Raw genomic sequence first — 17,877 nt, 5'->3', positions numbered from 1 at the left:
CTGTTTTCTCTAGTTGATATGTCTGGATTTGACTGTATGCCTCAGTATTAACCCTCCCCTTACCCCCTTCCTTCTCCTATGCAGAGAAGGCAGGCTCAGCGCCAGCAGGGGGCGCCTCTCGAATGAGCGGCAGCAGCAGCTCCTCTGACTCTGGCAGCAGCAGCTCCAGTGGCTCCAGTTCAGAAAGCAGTGACTCCGATTGATCAGAGAAAGACCCCCATACGTTGAGTCCCTCTCTCACTTTAGTTAATTTACCCCCCTTTTTAGCTAGTAGTCTACTCTCTTTTTTCTTCCCGTGGATGACTTTTATAAGATAATGAAAATACGTTCGATGACTGAGGATATTGATAATGTTTTGTATTTAGAAATGCCTTTAAAGAAAGAACGTAGGAAACGTGTAAGAAGATATAGCTGACTGAACATAGTCAGGGTTTGTTTTTGCTGGCTCTCAAAGGGAAATGCCTGGTATCACCAGAACAACATGTGTTAGTTCTTTTTTTTTTTTTTCTTTTTTTTTTGACTATGTAAGTAGTAAACTGTTAAGAAACACAGATTGATTTAGGTTTGGATAAAATTGTCTCAAGGAACAAATATGGTCTTTCTCTTCATGGGATGGCTGTTGCCTCTAGTTTGACCTTTGCCACCTCACATTATTACTTTGTTTTTCTCGGTTTTATGGATAGAGCTATATTTAAGAAATTAAGATAATTGTTATTTTTATGATCACATCTAATTTCCGTTGACAATGTAAAACAAATGGTTTTAACGATCATCTATAGCAGAGAATTGATAACAGTTTATTTTTGTTCTCAATCTTCCATTCTCCATTCAGTGTTTGTAAATCTGTTGTCTCAATGGTCTGTTCAATGTAATTGACGGTTAACACTAGACTGCGGTTGAGGAGTACATTGACTTAATCATGGCCCTACTTGTATTTACTGAGTGTTTTATCTACACATTTGTGGCAAAGTAAAGTTGCTATTTGATATTCTGTCCCCAGTATGTGGTGGCATATACAAATTCACTTTTTGATGCCAGTGTTAATGTTAAATGCTCCCCTACTAAGATGTAACACACATCACACACTCTTGTGGTTTGTTTCCCAGCCTGTTTGTATATTTGGCATGTGCCATATCTGACAACTTTCACTATTGAATGTAATAACTTTTTCCTTTGTCTGTGTATGGGCTAGTCTTTCATTTGAACATGGTTATATTCCATATGTAGGTGAATTAACACTTACAGTATAGCCTGTTTCTTTTAAGAGTGGAGAGCAATGGGCTCTCCGTCTCCTCTGTGTAAACGACTAATTGCCACGTGTACAAAAACTTACTCAAGACAGAACATTTGAATCTAAAAGTAAATAATCATATAATTGTAATTTTGTTAATATTTGAGCATTACAAACACCTCTGTAAACGAAACTTGGTAGATGTGTCATAATACACAATCTAGTCTTCCTTCCAAATTCAGAATCATGAATTCAAACTGCTTCTTGTTTACCTTTTACAATACACCTATTGTGACTGGATTTTCACAATTATGTATCTGTCATTTATGAGGTGGTAAGTGTATTTTCTATCAATATGAGATAATTTACAACTGCAGTTCACGAAGCTGAGATCATTTGGTTAGTTGTTAGTAGTGATGATGTTTTAAACTTTATCTGCTATATTCCCATTAACCTCATTATACAGATTCAGACAGCCTCTTACATAAAAAATATAGCTGGGTTTGCCTGAGGGATGTCATACGAGTTGAGACTTGAGTATATAAATAATTGTTTTCACCATATTCACTTATTTGTTCATTTTAGTTCTTGGTCAACATACAATAGATAATTTTTATATTTTAATAAAATAATTTTATGTATTTGCATGCACTCCTGCTGTAACTTTCTGAAATATTTTTTAGCACTGAATAGTAACTTCTGTAGACATCAATCTTTGAGAACTAAAGATGAATGTTGTAGTTTTAGGGTTGTTTAAGGGTGAAATTACATAGGGATGCAGGGCAAACAAAAAGTTAATATTTGATGTAATTATTTACATGGGATACCTTATTTTCTGAGTTCCTTTGTTTTCATAAATAAACCACATAAACATACATGATTGTGAGCTCCTTTGTATCCCATCCACATCACAGCTGTTTAGGCCAATAACTGGCAGGGGCATAGCTATGTCAAAGGTTTGTGGTAAGTCAGAACTTATAGTAGTAGACAGACATTTAATTGAAAAAGCACACTTCTATTCCACATGACAGTACACATAATCAACCTTTACTTGCTGTTGGAACGGTTTGTTTATTTTTTGTAAATGTGAGACAAGCACACATATTGACAATACTGCAGTTTGTCAGTTTACTTACAATAATACTGCATTTAAATGCAAAAAATCAAGATAAAATATACATAGGCCTGAGCTTATACTGCCATGCCCCAATACAGTGAGGGAAAAAAGTATTTGATCCCCTGGTGATTTTGTACGTTTGCCCACTGACAAAGACATGATCAGTCTATACTTTTAATGGTAGGTTTATTTGAACAGTGAGAGACAGACTAACAACAAATAAATCCAGAAAAACTCATGTCAAAAATGTTATAAATTGATTTGCATTTTAATGAGGGAAATAAGTATTTGACCCCTCTGCAAAACATGACTTAGTACTTGGTGGCAAAACCCTTGTTGGCAATCACAGAGGTCAGACGTTTCTTGTAGTTGGCCACCAGGTTTGCACACATCTCAGGAGGGATTTTGTCCCACTCCTCTTTGCAGATCTTCTCCAAGTCATTAAGGTTTCGAGCCTGACGTTTGGCAACTCGAACCTTCAGCTCCCTCCACAGATTTTCTATGGGATTAAGGTCTGGAGACTGGCTAGGCCACTCCAGGACCTTAAAGTGCTTCTTCTTGAGCCACTCCTTTGTTGCCTTGGCCGTGTGTTTTGGGTCATTGTCATGCTGGAATACCCATCCACGACCCATTTTCAATGCCCTGGCTGAGGGAAGGAGGTTCTCACCCAAGATTTGACGGTACATTGCCCCGTCCATCGTCCCTCTGATGCGGCAAAGTTTTCCTGTCCCCTTAGCAGAAAAACACCCCCAAAGCATAATGTTTCCACCTCCATGTTTGACGGTGGGGATAATAATAAATAATAATATGCCATTTAGCAGACGCTTTTATCCAAAGCGACTTACAGTCATGCGTGCATACATTTTTGTGTATGGGTGGTCCCGGGGATCGAACCCACTACCTTGGCGTTACAAGCGCCGTGCTCTACCAGCTGAGCTAGTAGAGCAGCATTCCTCCTCCAAACACGGTGGCAGCATTCCTCCTCCTCCAAACACGGTGAGTTGAGTTGATGCCAAAGAGCTCGATTTTGGTCTCATCTGACCACAACACTTTCACCCAGTTCTCCTCTGAATCATTCAGATGTTCATTGACAATCTTCAGACGGGCCTTTATATGTGCTTTCTTGAGCAGGGGGACCTTGCGGGCGCTGCAGGATTTCAGTCCTTCACGGCGTAGTGTGTTACCAATTGTTTTCTTGGTGACTATGGTCCCAGCTGCCTTGAGATCATTGACAAGATCCTCCCGTGTAGTTCTGGGCTGATTCCTCACCATTCTCATGATCATTTCAACTCCACGAGGTGAGATCTTGCATGGAGCCCCAGGCCGAAGGAGATTGACAGTTATTTTGTGTTTCTTCCATTTGCGAATAATCGCACCAACTGTTGTCACCTTCTCACCAAGCTGCTTGGCGATGGTCTTGTAGCCCATTCCAGCCTTGTGTAGGTCTACAATCTTGTCCCTGACATCCTTGGAGAGCTCTTTGGTCTTGGCCATGGTGGAGAGTTTGGAATCTGATTGATTGATTGCTTCTGTGGACAGGTATCTTTTATACAGGTAACAAGCTGAGATTAGGAGCACTCCCTTTAAGAGTGTGCTCCTAATCTCAGCTCGTTACCTGAATAAAAGACACCTGGGAGCCAGAAATCTTTCTGATTGAGAGGGGGTCAAATACTTTTTTCCCTCACTGTATATACTGTATGTACACTACCGCTCAAAAGTTTGGGGTCACTTAGAAATGTCCTTGTTTTCGAAAGAAAAGCAATTTCTTTCCATTAAAAGAACATCAAATTGATCAGAAATACAGTGTAGACATTGTTAATGTTGTAAATGGCTATTGTAGCTCGAAACCGCTGATTTCTTTATGGAATATCTACATAGGCGTACAGAGGCCCATCAGTCTTGTGTTCCAATAGCGCGTTGTGTTTGCTAACTTTATCATTTTAAAAGGCTAATTGATCATTAGAAAACCCTTTTTCAATCATGTTAGCACAGCTGAAAACTGTTGTACTGATTAAAGAAGCAATAAAACTGGCCTTCTTGAGACTAGTTGAGTATCTGGAGCATCAGCAATTGTGGGTTCGATTACAGGCTCAAAATGGCCAGAAACAAATAACTTTCTTCTGAAACTCGTCAGTCTATTCTTGTTCTGAGAAATGAAGGCTATTCCATGCGAGAAATTGCCAAGAAACTGAATATCTCGTACAACTCTGTGTACTACTCCCTTCACAGAACAGCGCAAACGGGCTCTAACCAGAATAGAAAGAGGAGTGGGAGGCCCCGGTGTACAACTGAGCAAGAGGACAAATACATTAGAGTGTCTAGTTTGAGGAACAGGCGCCTCACAGGTCCTCAACTGGCAGCTTCATTAAATAGTACCCGCAAAACACCAGTCTCAACGTCAACAGTGAAGAGGTGACTCCAGGATGCTGACCTTGAAAAATATAACTTATAAATGCCTCATGAGCTTAGTTCAACTGTCATTCCCTATCAGAACCCAAAACACAAGCTTGTTTAACTCCAATGTTTGTAAACAAAGTGAATGTAAACAAATACTGTAAAGCCTCAAATAATTGTTAAAACTATCATTTTTAAACCATTGGATGGTCAGTCCTTGAATCCATAACTCTGTCTATACATTTTAGTGGTTACATTTCTCCAGCCCCATCCAAGCTTTTTACCAAAACCGTGGCGGGAGACCACTTTGTTATTGATTCAACTGCTGATTGGCGCTTTAAGGTGGTGTTACTTTGGCAGATAATTTTATCCATCTTAAGAAAGTTTTTTTAAATAATCAACAATGTATGATGTTTTTGGTTTATGGGTATATTTGGACCATTATTTGCATTGTTCATTTTTTATGCTGTAAATTGCTATTTTATGGTTGTAAGTGATACAATTAACTAACAAATATTTTATATTTTGCAATTCTGAGTAATTAGTACTTCAGTAAGGATTACTATACACTTATTCAGTGACCTTGGCTTTAGAAAAGTTTTCATGGTCTGATCAACACATTGCTTAAGGTACTGCAAAATATTTCCAATAGATTGCTGCATAAGACCACGAATGAAATTTCAGACAATTCATTTTCTAGTTATGTGCGGGTTGACTCATAACCCGCAGTCCCCGCTGTTATGCCCGCGGGGTGGAGGGGTTTAGGGTAATTAAATAGGCCAGTTGTGTGGCTGAAGGGCGGGTGGGTGACGGGCGGGTTGAATAAAGAGAAACAATACCTTTAAAAAATCCATAAATGTATGCTACCAGTCAAAAGTTTGGACACACCTACTCATTCAAGGGTTTTTCTTTATTTTTACTATTTTTTACATTGTAGAATAATAGTGAAGACATCAAAACTATAAAATAATACATATGGAATCATGTAGTAACTAAAAAAGTGTTAAACAAATCAAAATATATTTTATATTTGAGATTCTTCAAATAGCCACCCTTTGCCTTGATGACAGCTTTGCACACTCTTGGCACCAAAACACCAAAAGAAAGATGCCCAGCGTCCCTGCTCATCTGCGTGAACGTGCCTTAGGCATGTTGCAAGGAGGCATGAGGACTGCAGATGTGGCCAGGGCAATAAATGGCAATGTCCGTACTGTGAGATGCCTAAGACAGCGCTATAGGGAGACAGGACGGACAGCTGATCGTCCTCGCAGTGGCAGACCATGTGTAACAACACCTGCATAGGATCGGTACATCCGAACATCACACCTGCGGGACAGGTACAGGATGGCAACAACAACTGCCCGAGTTACACCAGGAATGCACAATCCTTCCATCAGTGCTCAGACTGTCCGCAATAGGCTGAGAGAGGCTGGACTGAGGGCTTGTAGGCCTGTTGTAAGGCAGGTCCTCACCAGACATCACCGGCAACAACGTCGCCTATGGGCACAAACCCACCATCGCTGGACCAGACAGGACTGGCAAAAAGTGCTATTCACTGACGAGTCGCGGTTTTGTCTCACCAGGGGTGATGGTCGGATTCGCGTTTATCGTCGAAGGAATGAGCGTTACACCGAGGCTTGTACTCTGGAGCGGGATCGATTTGGAGGTGGAGGGTCCGTCATGGTCTGGGGCGGTGTGTCACAGCATCATCGGGACTGAGCTTGTTGTCATTGCAGGCTATTTCAATCCTCCTCCCTCATGTGGTACCCTTCCTGCAGGCTTATCCTGACATGACCCTCCAGCATGACAATGCCACCAGCCATACTGCTCGTTCTGTGCGTTATTTCCTGCAAGACAGGAATGTCAGTGTTCTGCCTTGGCCAGCGAAGAGCCCGGATTTCAATCCCATTGAGCACGTCTGGGACCTCTTGGATCGGAGGGTGTGGGATAGGGCCATTCCCCCCAGAAATGTCCGGAAACTTGCATGTGCCTTGGTGGAAGATTGGGGTAACATCTCACAGCAAGAACTGGCAAAACTGGTGCAGTCCATGAGGAGGAGATGCACTGCAGTACTTAATGCAGCTGGTGGCCACACCAGATACTGACTGTTACTTTTGATTTTGACCCCCCCCCCCCCCCCCCCCCCTTTGTTCAGGGACACATTATTCAATGTCTGTTAGTCATGTCTGTGGAACTTGTTCAGTTTATGTCTCAGTTGTTGAATCTTATGTTCATACAAATATTTACACATGTTAAGTTTGCTGAAAATAAACGCAGTTGAAAGTGAGAGGATGTTTCATTTTTTGCTGAGTCCATATTATATGACTGGAGACATGCAAAATGTAACAGCAGATGTTTAAAAAAAAAAACATTCAAAAATTTTAGTAAAACATATGGTAAGAGCATCCGTTTTAATTTGGAATGGTCTGTTTTTGAAAGCATATTAAGGAACAATTTTCATCTCCATTGTGAGCCATATTCACAGTTATCCAATCACCTCAGCCCAAATCTGACTGATTAGTTATTACCTGTATCCAAGTGCATTGCTGGATAATTCTCACTGCATAACCATCACCATGAAAAAGAATAATCCCTGCCTACCCCAGTCACGGTTATTTGAGTCTTAATGTGAACAATGGGTCTGGTCACCTCTCTTGGCAAGGGCATCAAAGTCTAGTGTCATCTTTGATGTAGAGATTCTCAGAACAGCTGACAAGTGGTCATTTTCTAAATTTGACCTGTGATGGGATTTGTTGTAATTCATGACTGAGAACGTTTGTTCACACACATATGTGGATTTGGTGATCCATCCAATTGTCAGTTTGCTCCGCGGTAGATTCAATTTTTTCCAAGCAGGCAGACACCCTGTCATATAAATCAGAGCCCCTGGTTGTTCCCATCATTGATTCCATCGCAAGACGTTCCTCTGTTATTTCAAAGTTCTCATTTATTCCTCTGACAAAAATTAAAAGTTGAGCGGTGTCTCTGATGTCAGTTCTCTCCTCCAGTGCTATAGAAAAAAGATTGAAGCATCTGCTTTTTTCTTCAACTCTGAGATTAGCTCCTCACATATCGCTTCCACACGCCTGGTGATGGTTCTGCATTCTCGAATTGGCTTTTACTCTCAGGACAAAGTATACCAGCAGTCTCCACCATACACTCTTTCACAAACTCCCCTTCAGCAAAAGGCTTGCTATGCTTTGCGATTTTATGTGCTGCTACTTAGCTTGCCTTAGTTACAGATTCTTAAGTAGGCACCGTTTAGTAAATGTATTTTGTTGGGCTTTTAAGTTTGTGGCAAGTTTTGAGGCCTTCCTTGCCTTTTCCTGAGAGGACAGATTGCTAGCGTAGTTAGCATGCTTGCTTGAAAAATGACGATTGAGATTATATTCCTATAAAACGGCAACACCTTCTTGGCATATCAAACACACCGCCTTGTGTCCAATTAATGTAAAAAAGTATTTTGCTGTCCATTCTTCTTTAAACACACGACATTCAGAGTCCACTTTTCTCATTTTTGCAGCACTCATTTTTCACGTCAAAAGCCGTCAAGCAATGAAGTGGCTATGATGACTGAGTACATTCTGAATCTGACTGTAGGCCCAAATACAGAGCGTGCTGCCAGGCTACAGCGCCATCTATTGGAGGTTGTTTGTATATCATGGAATGGGTCATTTTAGGCCAAAGATCGTAACTCAAATATAATAATATTTAATACATTTAAAAAATGTCTCGCGGGCCGGATTGAAGTGCCCGACGGGCCGGAAACAGCCCGCGGGCCGTACTTTGCCCCCCCCTTGCTATACATGAAGGGCCTGCATGCAGTGCCGATTTTAGTATGTAAATCTTGGTGTGTCAAACTCATCATTTTTTGGGGTTGATGCATGCCAGTAAAGCCACTACACAACACTAAACATAAATTAATTGCACTATAATGGTGACAAACGGTGCCCACAAACTGTTAGGGCCTACATAAAGCTGTCCCAACAGCAGAGCTTTCCTTTCAGCACCATGGAGTGAATCCTTACCACCGCTACACCTGGCTATCAGTGGAGCCTTGTGTGGCAGCGAAACAGTTCATTCAGCCTCATTTACTGCCTTTTTAAAAACCATAGCTGATATGGCTGACTTGCTTAAACAAATGTGGTTACTGCTGACTCCTTGTGGACTTGTGTAAGTCGATAAGAACTTCATTCTCCTTCAATAATAACAAATGCCAAAATGAGTTTTTACTTTTGAACCATACACAAACATTATTACATTTATGTTCAGTAAATTCATCATGTTTATTCTTATATCCTTAACACTTAGCTCTAAGTATAAGCAAGTGCAAGCAAAGGAGCTGCGACGAGGTAGGCCTATTCGTTCAGCACTTTTAAAATGGACACCGACCGAAATTTAGATAGATGTTAGCTCAGACAAATTCAGCAAGATGTTGAGGCCTTAACTTTACTCTTCTTTAAGTCACCACAGAGAGAGAGAGAGAGAGAGAGAGAGAGAGAGACTCGGTTAGCCTACAATTTGAAGTATTTTATTAGGCCCATGTGGTCTAAAAAGGAAGGAAAATACAATCATGAGGATCCACTTTTATATACAATATACAGACGCACTGTGCAAACAAAACAACTCTTGTGATATCAACTGGAATTACATGGGTCTATTACTGAACTTTTTGTTTAAAATAAATATTTGAATGGGAAGAGACTGTCACTGGCAAACATGGTTACAGACCCAACAACATTATATAGGACCTCCTCCTCCTCAAGAAAAGCACATGAGCTAATTATAATACACAAAGCAAGCAAAACAATGAAATCATTCCAACATTGCCTAAAATGATGAATACGATACAAATGAGAGAGACCAATATAAGCAATAGGCCTATAACAATTGAGATGTCCAAACTATGGCATAAGGGTATGATGAGCAGATAAGAGGCAATCCGTAATTTCGATGAAGACATCAATGAGCGAGCTAATATGGACGTAGTCAATATAACTATTTGTTCAGCACTTTTGAAATGTACAGCGACAGAATTCAGAAAATGGGCCATTCTTGCAGTATTCTCCCTGTACACCAAGTCAGAACCGTAGGATAAATAAAGGGGGCATATAAGAAGACAAAGAAAGCTCTTACAATATTCGATGATGACATTTCTCTAAAACAGGCTATAGGCTACATGTGCACCACCAAGTCAGAACAGTAGGCTAAGTTCTGAGGGGGAAAGGGAGCAAATATTAGGGTGAGGCACATGGGCTACTAACAGCTTACTACACAACATACACTTGTGGTATCTGAACAATTTATGACTTTGCTGACGGTTGCAAATGGTCTTAGAGGATGTTGACTCAGCTTAAGGGAGCATCTGGAGAGTAGTTCTATAGGGGCACCCTAAAACAGAGGAAGTCTGCTAGGTGGAGTCCTGGGATTGGTCTGTAGGGGAAAACACCCATATCAGGTTACATAGGATATATATAATATGGTTTGAGACAAAGGAGGGGAGAATAACATATTAGAGATTGGAGCCGGTTATTCTCCAGATGTCTGCAGATGTCTGTAAATTGACGCTGAAATCCTTTGATATAATAAACCTCTATAATCAAAGTACAGTGTCAGCGGACTCTTTGTTCTCACAGCATCTCAGCATCGTTTTCTTGACACTACATTAATGGCGACGAGGATGCCCACCCTGGGAAGCTACATTAATGGCGATGAGGTATTTGGGTCGTGTTGTGTCTTTTCTCAGCGTTCCATTCATGGGCGCCGAGCTGACTCTAGCTCCAGAGTCCGGCAGATAAGGGTGAGTTTTCTCACCACTTTGGGCACTGGTCAGTTCGTGTGTCTGTGTGTGTGTGCGTTGAATGAATGCACCGTTAAGAACTTGCGTGTGTGCTTTGCTGTTATTTGCTGTGGGATAAGAGTCCGTTCTACATTTCTAAATTTGTTTGCGCTGGTAACAACGCAAACAGGGGGGAGTGTCTATAGGATTGATAATACTGGACACAGGGATATTTTGCTTGAATAAAATTCAGAAAAATAATGAAGGAAGGAAAGGACAGGAACTAAGGGAAAATGTACACAAATTAGGACATCGCGAATCTATGGCAAGCCCTCAAACGAGGCGATCATTAGGATGGGCCGAAAATCCTGAAAAGTCACTAGGTTGGTTTTTGAGGTCAGTTCTGGGAACTGGAGATTGTGGTAGATATATTCGGTTGCAAGTTACCGCTCGACTTATAGGAGTAGGATTTGTGTTCTATGTTTTGTGTTGGTTTGTGAGCTCTGTTAAGTGTTACTGTTTGTCTATGGGGGGAAATAACGGAGGGCTCTTCTCACTCTGAAATCGCATTGGTGAATGAACTACGCATGCGTGGGATTTTATGAGTTTAGAGTTACGTAGAGCAAATATGCCACTCCTCTGCCTGCGCTGAGCTGCTGGGAGACGCAGACTCAGAGCAGACAGAGAAGAAGGGGGAGACTTAAACACGAATGGAGTGTTCTGTTTGTTAAATCGGCTGTTGCTTAACGATGAAACTATTTGATTGAGATCTATTGAATTGATAAATGAGAGATATGTTGACGGATTAAAAATAAAAAATAATTAAATAAATAAATAAAATAAAATGTTATTGAGCTATTTATACTATTCCTGAGTTAAGCTGTTTGCTTATTTCTTAGAGTGAATGTGAACAGAGGAGTATTGCATGGTTGAAATAACCCAGTGAGTGCATAAAATACGAAATTCTTGTCTGTTCTTTGTTCTTCTGTGATATGAGAGACGATAAGGAGGAGACAGAGAGAGAGAGGAGGTGCTGACGAGTGCATAACGCGACAGAGTGTGCTGCAACGGATCAAGTCAAATTAAGGCTAGTACTGTTCTATTCACAAAACGTACCTTCCCATAGAGGATATTTTGTGTGCCTAGCATATTTCATGTTGTGACAATTTGACAAGGACTTGGCAACAGACTGATCAATTGATGTAATTAAGAATTGCATATTGGAGTTTTTGTGCATGAGTGGGTTTGATTAGAGTTGAGTGGGGAAATCCAGCACTGACATTATTCTGTAAAATTAAGTTAATTGGGTGCTTATTAGGCAATTGGTTTGTGAGTGCTGTAGTGTTGCTGGATTAGAGGCCTTTCTTTTTTGGGTTGCTCTGAAGTTGACTACTTTCCTTTACTTTTCCTGATCGGATGTGGTAAGATTGCCACTAATCAATAATTTGGTAAAATAAAATAAATAAATAAATTGATGAAAAAATTGATAAATTAATTGATTAATTAATTAATTTGGGGAAAAAAGAAAAAAGGGAGGGAACCATAAGCTACATAGTCTAAAATAATAAAATAATTCACAATAAAGGAATATAAAAGAGTTGTTACAAGGGGGAAAAAGGACATCAAAACTATGAAAGTAATTACTCCTGTTGATGTAGTAGAAAATAGTAATCCTCTAGTTAATGGTATTGCAAGGTTATCTGGAAAAGGGAATAAACTTTGGCATGACATTGAACAACCATGGCCAGTGGAAGGGACTCTTAACCCTGACGTCATCAACATGATGAAAGTGCTTGAATAATAGAGAGAGGAAAAGCAGAAACGACCATAAAGATGAATCCAAACTCCAAAAGTAAGAAGAAAACGAGATGCCTGGATAAGGAGAATAATTTAGAAGAAGTAAGAGAACTGGAAGAACAACTCAAGAAGCTGAAGATACAGAAGAAAAAACTGTTGAGAAAAGGATCCCAAGAATTGGAGAAGAAGTATACATTGAGGCCAAGGAAAGAGGGCACAAGTAAGAAGATGATGCCAGTGATGTTTCGAGAACCTAGAATATAAGCCTTTGAAGAATACCGATATGTCAGATATACTTGAGAAGTTGCCTACTCTTCAAGATGGAGCATATCCTTGGATGTCAAAATTGGAAGAAATTACGGTGGGAACACAGTCTGCCATAGGAGACATTAAGAGACTTTAGGCTAATCTCCTTGGGATTCCAGATATGGAAGAAATGTTTCAGAGAGCTGGACTTAATAGATATGTGGGGACTGCAGTGAATGACCCTGAGTTGTTGGCTGCAAGTAGAAATCGGCTGTGGAGAGCACTGAAAGATACGTTTCAAACAAATGTGCATCCTGACAACATTCTGATTGACCCACTAGGACAACAAGAACATCCGAGAGCCTATGTGTCAAGAGTTCATCAAGTGTGGAGAAATATTACCGGAAATGATCCAGATGTGAGTCAAATTGAGCAGTCAAATTTGAGAGCTAAACTGCAGATGGGACTGCCCTCACCAGTAAGGAGCAAACTGGCAGAGGTGGTTGGACTTGGAAGCATGACAAAAGGTGTCTATACAGATCATATAGCTCATCAAGTGGATCTGTACAGGAAAAAGGAACACAACCAGAAAGAACAGGACCAAGAAACTCTCAGAAAACTCAATGAAATACAACTGGGGAAGAATAAGAAGGAGAAGAAATAAGCTTTGGTTATGAAGAATCAGTGTGCTCTCAGATGTTTTTGTTTATTTCGTTGATGCTTAGGGATATTGGGTCTAGGCAGGGACAGAGAGAATCCACAGGAGGGTTCGATGGGTCGACCAGCCTGAATGTGGACAAATTTGATTGTATTTTGTTTGCTGAGGCTTTCATGTGTATTTAATTGCATCATAGTTTAAAATGCATTGATAAAGCTGTATGAATTGATCTGGAGTACTTAAGTGGTTGCCTGGGGCAGAGGGGCCGTGAGAGAATTTTACTCTCTTGATTGATTGATGGATATTTGGAAAGAAAGCTGCCAGACAGGTTTTTCGCTCTCACACTCCATAAAGATTTGTTTATATTTCATAGAAATGTATTTACACTCTATAGAAAAATGTGTTTTTGGTTTATTGCTAAAGTTACTCAATAAGAAAAATAGTTATTTGTCATAATCCTATTCTTTTTGTTTTCGAGACTTAATTAGTTAGGAAATATGTGGTATCTGAACAATTTATGACTTTGCTGACGGTTGCAAATGGTCTTAGAGGATGTTGACTCAGCCTAAGGGAGCATCTGGTATATATATATATATGTATGTAGCTAACTATCAAGTAATGAGTGACCATTTTAGAAAATCATGGTCTTTGGTCTTATGCTTCCATCTAATGGGAATATTTAGCAATTAAAGGTTATTAATGTTTAATGGCCATTGCTATTCTTGATATATCCATTGAAGAATATAACTTATAAATGCCCCATGAGCTTAGCGCAACAGTCTTACCCTGTCATAACCCAAATATATGGTTGCCATTGTTTTCAAAGAATTTTTTTGCATACCTGATTCGAATCTGTTCTTTTTCCTGCAGTCTGAACAGCCATAAAGCACATGGAATCAGATCTTTCAAGCCCCAGTCAGATACATATCTGATTCCTGGCCATGCAACTTGTGTCTGAATGGTCAAATCTGATTTATTTTCCCTGAAGTGGTTTTTAGATAGTTATTTGGCATATCTTGTTGCTTGCTAGGTACTCTGTTGACAGTAGCTAACTAGCTTGTTCATTCTTTACAACAAAAAAATCCCAAACTCTTTCTTTTTTGATTTATTTATATTTAGTATTTGGGGGGTGGGGGGGGAGGGGGGGGGGGGGATTTGCCATACAACTACACAGCTGATTCAAATAATCAAAGCTTGATGATGAGTTGGTTATTTGAATCAGCTGCGTAGTGCTAGGGCGAAAACCAAAACAAGCACCCAGCGGGGGGCCCAGGACCAAGTTTGGGAAACCCTGAGCTAGTTGACTGCTTTGCTAGCCAAACTATTTTTGAATGTTGGATCATTTTATCCTTTGAGGCTTTAAAAGTGTTCTAACACTATGATTTTGAACATGCAAAGCAACTGGTAAACGTCCATGGCAGGCATTGTTGTCACCTTAGCTTGCTACATAACGTCTGAGTGATAGGAACCAGGAGCACAAACACCAATCAGCCTATCATTACTATGACAACTAGCGTAGCAATGTCAGCAAATGACTTCTGTCTGAACACAGACAAATCCGATTTGGTCACTTGTAACTTGCTGTTTCGACAGTCAGTATTCCAAAATGGATTTGAAAAACAAAACTGATTTGAGCATTAATGCTTATAAGGCTTTAGAGATAGGGCGTATCCAGGAACAATCCCTAGTTCAGCTATTAAATCTGCCTGGATGTTAAGCTCACTGATTGGACAGAGTCCACACACCTGGTGTCCCATTTTCCTGATTAGATGGAGAGAACGAGAGCCAGCAGTTCTATGGTCCTCAAGAGTACATTTGAAATTACTAACTTTCAGCCAATTACGACGCAAAAGTGCACACTAGTAAAAAAGTTAAATTAGACTTTTTAATATATATAGTTCAATTCTGACACATCTATTAAAACTTGTTTGTCTTGTTTTATTTACAAAACCTTGCAATACCACCACCGACTGGACCAATGTTCCCAAGACAGTTGGTATGTACTATAAAACTTTTACTGTCTTTACAAATTGTCTTGGCAAACTTTGATTATAATATTTGGTTAGGGTGCTCATACACACTGATTTGTGTGATCATCATCAGTGAGGAACAACTTATGATCATACCGTATATGTAATAAACATGGAATTGGATGAGTGCTTTACTATCACCTGTCACTTTAAGAACAATTTTCTCCCAGTGCTGTGCATAGCCTATACTGTATTGTCACGCCCTGGCTCTGGGGACTCTAATATGTTGAGCCAGGGTGTGTAAAGTCTATGTGTGTTCTAGGTTTCACATTCTGGTATTGTGGTTCTATGTTGGCCAGTGTGGTTCTCAATCAGAGGCAACGTGATTCAGCTGTTGCTTGTTGACTCTGATTGAGAACCATACTTTAGCAGCCTGTTTCCCCACAGAGTTTGTGGGATCTTGTTTCTAGTCTGTTTATGTTAGACCGTGAACTGTCACGTATCGTTTGTTGTTTTTGATCGTGTCTCTAATTAAAGAGTATGTTTGCCTGCAACGCTGCGCCTTGGTCCTCATCTCTGTTCGAAGATCGTGACAGAAGATCCCACCAAGACTGGACCAAGCAGCAAGTCCAGGAGCCAGCGCCTGAGAGATCTCTAGCGGATCTCCTTCGCCTCCTCGACTGGGTCAAGCCATGTGAGGAAGAGAGGGGCTTGACGTGGAGGCAGAAGGGCGAAAGGCTGGCGAGGAGCATGGAGACCTGGTCCACGGGTAGGAGTGAAGCCCATAAATTTTTTAGGGGGGGGCTAACGCTGTGGACGACGGGGCAGCAGGAGGCCGCCAGGTTACGGGAGTCACTGGTCACCAGGGGGAAGGAGGATGTAGAGGCACGGCGAGAGGTACTGGCGTGTGTTGCCAGTCCGGTCTGTTCCTGATCCCCACGTAGGGCCAGTGGTGTGTGTTCCCAGTACGGTCCGGCCTGTTCCTGCCACTCGCACCAAGTCTACGGTGCGTATCGCCAGCTCGGCCCGGCCTGTTCCTGCCCCCCGCACCAAGTCTGTGGTGCGCGTCGCCAGCCCAGTCCGGCCCATTCCTGCTCCCCGCACCAAGTCTGTGGTGCGCGTCGCCAGCCCAGTCCGGCCCGTTCCTGCTCCCCGCACCAAGTCAGTGGTGCGTTTCGTCAGCCCAGCTCGGCCCGTTCCTGCTCCCCGCACCAAGTCAGTGGTGCGCTTCGTCAGCCCGGCTCGGCCCGCTCCTGCTCCCCACACCAAGCCAGTGGTGTGCGTCGTCAGTCCGGCACGGCCCGTGCCTGTTCCACCGGTGGCTGGTCCGGCACCGGTCAGATGCTTCACGCTAGAGCAATCCGCTCCACCAGTGTGCAGTCCAGCTCCGGCCAGCGGGGCCAGACCGGACCAGGGGTACTTTGGGGGGTTGGAGCGGGGATCAGGCCCGGAGCCGGATCCGCCGCCTAAGCGGAGTGCCCACCCGGTCCCTCCCCTGTGGTGTTTGGTGGGCGCGGTCGGAGTCCGCGCCTTTAGGTGGGGGTACTGTCACGCCCTGGCTCTGGGGACTCTAATATGTTGAGCCAGGGTGTGTAAAGTCTATGTGTGTTCTAGGTTTCACATTCTGGTATTGTGGTTCTATGTTGGCCAGTGTGGTTCTCAATCAGAGGCAACGTGATTCAGCTGTTGCTTGTTGACTCCGATTGAGAACCATACTTTAGCAGCCTGTTTCCCCACAGAGTTTGTGGGATCTTGTTTCTAGTCTGTTTATGTTAGACCGTGAACTGTCACGTATCGTTTGTTGTTTTTGATCGTGTCTCTAATTAAAGAGTATGTTTGCCTGCAACGCTGCGCCTTGGTCCTCATCTCTGTTCGACGATCGTGACATGTATAGGCATATAGGCCTAATGTTTTTTTCCCACTAAGGATGTAATAATGCTACCTTGTACTTGCACTTTCAAAAATACCGTTTTTTTGTAGTGTTTCTCCGATATCAACGGTTGTCTGATGCTGCTTCTTGAAAAAACTCAAGATAAGTTTGTAGTTACAATTTGTAGTGCATAACACATTTTCTTTAATTTGTTTCAATATCAGCTGATGCAGAGATGGATGTTTATTTTGTGTTTGCTTTTAATTAGTTACCTCAGTCTGTCACTTTTGAACGCTTTCTTGATCTTTCGGCTATTTCTTGGACAGATGCTCTACTCCAGGAATTCCAGGAGCTATTGGACAGTTCCGATGTCCACAATGAGGCCTCACCACCACCACACACACCCTCATCGGACTTGGCTACCAGACAGCAAATGTCTTCAGAAAGGCTGAGGGAGGCAAGACCATATCTCATTGACAACTGGCTGGCAGTGGAGGATGTCACCTCATCACCCAAATGTCAACAGTGCGGTACCAACCCAGCTGTCGTGCGCTGTAGAGACTGCCTTCTGTGACCCTTCTTTGGTGCCGATTGTGCTCCACAATCAGGATGCCATGGTGAAAGGCTTCCTACAGCCACTGCCTCCCACTGCAGGCATCACAGTCATTGACGGCAGCCCTGCTTCAAACCAACTTGGAAACGTTTTTGTGTTTTAAAGATCACACATTTTATTTACCTTCCTTGCCATGTTGAATATCCTTTGGTGTTGAATATCTTTTGTCATTAACCTCTTAAGGATCGGGCCCTTTTTTTCA

The 17,877-nt window shown here is 41.8% G+C and overlaps 1 protein-coding gene across 1 annotated transcript in view; it reads left to right on the top strand.

Annotated features, from left to right (window-relative positions):
* LOC311144952 (bromodomain-containing protein 3-like) overlaps positions 1-293 on the top strand; it is a 36,842-nt gene extending 36,549 nt beyond the window's left edge. Inside the window, exon 12 of the mRNA XM_084181141.1 lies at positions 85-293. Within this exon, the coding sequence (XP_084037267.1) occupies positions 85-203 (119 nt within the window). The 3' untranslated portion in view covers positions 204-293. The remainder of the gene's footprint in view (positions 1-84) is intronic.
* Positions 294-17,877: the final 17,584 nt, after the last annotated feature.

Source organism: Coregonus lavaretus, assembly GCF_964263955.1.
Source record: "Coregonus lavaretus genome assembly, chromosome: 17".
Classification (NCBI taxonomy): domain Eukaryota; kingdom Metazoa; phylum Chordata; class Actinopteri; order Salmoniformes; family Salmonidae; genus Coregonus; species Coregonus lavaretus.
This window is presented reverse-complemented; position numbering and strand designations above follow the sequence as displayed.